The sequence below is a fragment of the Melanaphis sacchari genome, unplaced genomic scaffold (assembly GCF_002803265.2).
Source record: "Melanaphis sacchari strain LSU unplaced genomic scaffold, SCAv2.0 Contig536_pilon_pilon, whole genome shotgun sequence".
NCBI classification, from domain to species: domain Eukaryota; kingdom Metazoa; phylum Arthropoda; class Insecta; order Hemiptera; family Aphididae; genus Melanaphis; species Melanaphis sacchari.
Genome location: NW_020271368.1, coordinates 82,427 through 88,354, shown reverse-complemented (window position 1 = coordinate 88,354; position 5,928 = coordinate 82,427). Strand labels below are relative to the sequence as shown.

General features: G+C 25.6%; 1 protein-coding gene across 1 annotated transcript; it reads right to left on the bottom strand.

Annotated features, from left to right (window-relative positions):
• Positions 1 to 4,605: 4,605 nt before the first annotated feature.
• On the bottom strand, positions 4,606 to 5,355 carry LOC112599535 (uncharacterized protein DDB_G0286175-like). The gene has a single exon (XM_025346462.1). It carries the CDS (start codon positions 5,353 to 5,355, stop codon positions 4,606 to 4,608), a length of 750 nt encoding a protein of 249 aa, XP_025202247.1.
• Positions 5,356 to 5,928: the final 573 nt, after the last annotated feature.

Genomic DNA, 5,928 nt, shown 5'->3' with positions numbered 1-5,928 from the left:
TATTTTCGATATTTATAATCTGCTAAAGAAATGACTTATGTATAAGAAACTACATGGATTAAATTCACAACATTTTTCGCAAGCATAAACAATTTTCATCAATGAAATGTAGTTAAAAAAGATTACTAAAAAAAAAATATCAAAATTTCAAATACGCTATACAAAATATAAATAGTTTAAGATCTATCTAAGTACTTGAAAATTACATTTAAATTTATGATTTAAGTAGAAGTAGAATGTCTTATATTTATTTGATTAAATATTTTTGAATAATACTAAAATAAAAAAAAAATTATTCAAGGATAACTCTAGGTTATTATATGTTTGGACTTTGAATATTCAACGTTGTAAAAAATATGAACTTCAAACTTTATAAAATTGTATATATAGTTATGAATTTTATAAAAATAACTTATGCGAAGATTTGTGTTCATTTTAAAGTTTTTTGTCGTACTACAAGCAGAAATCTAATTATACATACATCGAAAACAGTTTTAACCCCGAACATTTTGAATAGTTATTGTTATTGTTATTGTTATCCCTATACTGCAATCTAGATCTCATTTTCTAATAGAAAACTTCAATCTATATTGTCTTTTTTCCGTTATAAAAAACATGCTTTTAGACTTCTACAAAAAAAAAAAAACACACACACATGCGCGCGCGCGCGCGCTCGCATTATTGTTATACCAGTCAATCAGCTATAAATTAGTAATTACATATAAAAAATTGCATACACAGTTTTGTCTTTTTACACAATTTATTATAAACTTGCGTAATAAATAAAAAAGGTGTATATTAAGGTTTTTTTTCAAATTAAATATATTTCATCCCTATTATAGCTTTCTATATTTTTAACTGTTACAGTCGAGTAGTAAGCTCTCAGTTGTAACTTTCGCCGAGGTACACTAAGATAATATTGTTAAATTATAGCGCATGCACTCATAACATTAGACTAATTGATTATATAATTATTTTAATTTGTGAGATTGAATTTCCGAATGTTTTGGTCATTCACACCTTTCGAATCGGACCGTAAAAAACGACAAAGACGGATAGGTAATCAAAATTTTTTTTTCTATTTTGCTTTACAATCGTCTTGTATATTCCATGAAATTATTTCTTTGGTCATTGTGCCATACTATACTATTATTTTATATTGTCTACTATATGTTTAACATTTTAATAAACCTTATAACTTATAGTTGTTCGTCTAACAAAAATGTTTTCATCGATTTCATCAACGTTCGACGAGATGAAATTAACAACCGCGATAACTTATTGAACTCTGGTCATCTCTCGTGATTATTTCATATTATTTTATATTTTATATAGCTCAGTATTATATTATTATATATGATAATATATTTATAGTAATTATTATATCGTTATAATATGCTATTATTATTTATTGATATCCATATTATTTTATTTTTTCTCGTTGTCGTTGTTGTTGTTCTTTTTCAACAAACGTTTGTTGTATGCACGTGATCGATACCATACTTAAAATAATATATTCAATTTTATTATTTAGTCCTATGTATTCTACTAAAATTGAGTGCGTGCAGCTCAATTACAATGCGACAACCAAAACCATCATGTAAAAATAGTAAAATATTATTATTTTTATTATTATCGCAGTATACGTTTAAAATACACGATACGGAGTTACTATTTTAAATAATTAAATTATACGCTAAGAGATAATAACATTAAAATGATGAATGGTATTAATGTGCTTCTACGGCTTAAATATCATTATAATATATTATTCAAATGCTTAGATGTTTAGATACGAAATATTACTACTGAACTCCGATGGCGACGTTTAGTTACGCCATACAATAAAATAAACGCTTTCGAAATCCAAAAAATGTATTGCCAGCCGCTTTGTAGACCTACCTACGAATTAAATGTCCCTATCGTAATAAATTTAAACAAATAATAAATACCATATGTAATTTAAACAACTATAACAAACGATACCATACGAATGTATAAATGTTCGTAGGTCTACTAAAAATTATTTTAAGATTGGTTTTAATTTTAAGTTTTGTTCAATTTAAAAATTATTAAAAATCAAAAATATGCTGATAGACAGACACCATATCTGTCCTAGTCGCACATGTAGCAGTGATAAATTATGACAAAACTAATTCCATCATTAATAGTCGTTATATTATTATAAACTAAAAAGAACAGAAATTCATTGCGCAAAATTGATGTAAAAGTGTATTGAACAAAATAATATTTATTTTCTCTGATCGAATAAAAATCGTTTACAAACAATATGACCATAAAAAAAAAGAATATATTATGTTTATATTTCAGTGTGATTTATAAGCATTTCCATAATATACACCCATACTTACTTTTATTTTTATATATAGATAAAATAAAATAATTAAAAATTATATTGTAAATTAAACAACTAGCTCGCATTTGAGTGGAAAGGTCTGAGGATTTTAAGCGGATTAGGTAAAATTAGTACACTATTCATATTACATTTGTTTAAATACATTATAGATAAACAATATAAGAGCAATGTAAATTATTTATATTAATTATTGTTATGATTTTTTTAGTACAAAATATGATCAAATGTCAAATTTCAGAAAACTCATTTGACCGTGATGTAGATTTTTTATCGGGAGATAAATATAAATAACATTATAAATTATGTAATATAATGATGTACCAAAATATTTACGTGGTAAATTATGTGATAAAATCTAGTGTACCTATACCAATGTCTTACTTTTGTCTAAATTAAAACTTAATCGTGTATATAGGTACACTTTTCTATTAATATGCTGTTAACATAATTACTAATTAACTTGTGTATTGAATGTATTGAACCATACCAATACTTAACCTAACCTATCATAGTTAACTGATTAATAAATTAATTTTTTTCACAGAAATGTTACATTGTTACTAGCATGTTGTATATTATATATGCGTGTGTGTGTCAAACTTACGATTTATTTCTAACAATTTCGACCACTAAAGAATATGTTTAATACATTATAATTTATAGGAATGTAAAGAATTAAATAAATGCAAGAAAATAATTGGATTATACTATAAAATATTATATTTTAAATTAACTTGTATTATACGTTGAATACATCTTAAAAAATAATATATTATTTATTAATAATCATACTTGAATTATTACAAGAAATTAAAATATATTTAAGAGAAAAATACTAAAAAATTAAAATTAAACACATATGTTATGCTAACTGTTATTTTTTTAAACAAACATATACGAAGACAAAATATAAAAATTTTATATCGTTTTAAGTGCAATTTATAAAAATGGAGGAGCTCATCTATTAATTATACCTTGAAAGTTAATAATAACATAATCGTATATCATAAGTTACATTTGATTGAAAATGTTATTTAAATAAGACCAAAACATGATTAAACTTAATAATAGTAGTTATGTAATAATAATAAGAAATAAAAATATTGTATTTTTCATTTAAGTAAATTGAAGTTAATATAATAAAAAAAAAAAAAAAAAAATGAAATAAGTTAGTGTAATTATATAAAACAAATTTATAAATTATATTTTAATTTACCTTTTACATATTCTTTAGAACTATGTGAAGAAAAAAACCATTTATTTTGAACTCGTGATAACTATAAGGGAAATTATATTTACCATCAATTTTAATATTACATAAACTATAGTAATTAAAAATCTTAGTATAAATTATATATATAGCAGAATCCACTTAATAGGGACACATAGGGCGGTGATCTATTTGTCTCTATTATCTGACTGTCCCAATAAATCGATTTTTTTTTAAAAACTTAAAAAACTATTAAAGTATACCTATGCATAATAACTTTATTTACGAAATTTACTCTAATTTAAATGTGTCTATTAATTTATCTAACTCATGGACACTAGAGTATTTTGAGGTTGAGCTTTTATTTTATCCAATGCAAAATTTTTTTCAATCAACGTTAAGTTTTTAGTAGACATTGTTGCTACATATGTTACACAAACTGGGATTAATAAAAACAAAACCTACGTACAGATCCAAAAAATCGATTAAGTAATTTTGTACGAAGACTAGTCGACTCATTATCAATGATTAAAAAAAGTAAAATACGTAGGTAATTTATTGTTATTGTTCATAAAATATGATTATTATATAAAATGTGATACTGTGATAGAGACATAGAAATTAGATAATTACAGTTTCTAAAAGAAATTAGGTATGTATAGCTTATTATACGTCCCTTATAACTGATGGTTTGTCTTCAATAAACGAATTTATATTGCCTAAAACAAATACATTTGTTCAGGACTCAGACGATTTGTCCCCATTAAGCGGTTGTCCCCTTTATGCGGTATCCCCATTAAGTGGATTCTACTGTAATTGTTTATAATATATTTTAGTACCTATACCTAAAGGTTAAAATTTTATAACAAAAAATTTTACTTGTATATTCTTAATTGTAATCTTTATATATAATAAATAATATAAAATAAGAAAATAAATTTAAAAAAGCCAGTGATCTCGTTTGGATCAATAAAATTTTACCTTTATACTACCTACATCGAATATCTACGATGATTTATTACAAGTATGTAAAGGTTTGCTGTTCCCTGATTTCCGGTTGATAAGCAAAATTAGTATTATTGCCCACGTTGCGGGGGTTATAGCCCCAAATGTTATTGTTGGCGTTGATGTACTGCTGCAATTGCTGTTGTCCGGTCAAATTGTTCGCGTATTCCAATGTTGGTTGCACAAGATGTACTTCGCCATGGGCCATAGACGTGGTCGCAGCATTTTGCAATGGCATCGCCATAGCGTAGTTGCAGTTGACGTTACCGTGAATGGGATGCTGTACATTCGGGTATGGGTATTGCGGCGGAAGTAACGGTGACTGTACCTGCACCTGTTCCTGATCTGCGTTCGGAGTGGAATACGGTGAACAATTATTGTTATTGATATTATTATTGTCATTATCATTGCAATTTTTCGTCTCCTGTTCTTCGACAAACACTCTCTGCAATTTATTTCGAATCGCCATATTTCTGTTTTTCGGTACTTCGCGCAAGGACGGCAACAGACTCATTAAGAAGTAGTAATTGTCATCGTTACTGTTATTATGGTCATTGGTTTTGGCGTTCGGAATTACTTGTTTACACTCATTCTCAAAGCTCGAATGCTCCTCGGGCACGATTTGTCTCTTCTTGGCGGGAAGTCGGCGGTTATCGCTTCCACTGAATTTCGCGCTATGCACATTTGTTGAATTTATGATCGAATTGATATTATCGTTCTCTGATAAATCGCATACCTCATTTTTAGTCACAACCTGATTCATTTTTTGTGTATCGATTTTGGAATCTTTTATAATAGATATAATTATCGATCAAAATCTTAACAATTCTGTGAAATTATTAACTGCATGTATTATATCTTTGAACTCTGTTCTTTTTTGTTAATGAATCTTTTGTTATTGTCGATTTTTTTTTTAACAGCACCTTAATATAAAAAAAAAATATATTAACTTACTTAAAAATATACACTTTTAATATTTACGCAATTTGAATAAATAGATATAGAATGTAAATTAAAATTAAAAAATATATTTATACGGAGTGATTCATTTAATGTAACATACTCATTATTTTAGAAATTCCTAACGTTTTTGAAAATCTATATTTTAAATCATTTGAAGTCATTAAATAATAATTAACTTGACACAGTCCGATTATTATAAACCATAATTTACCAAAAACGTTTCAAAATGTTTTGAAAGAAGGAATTAAAAAATTAAAAATACAACGATAACAAACAGTAAAAATTTATTTTTTTAGAAAATTGTTTGATTTTTATAACTTAATATGATACAACGAAAATATTTAAAAAAGTTTTTAATATTTTTTTTAAAATA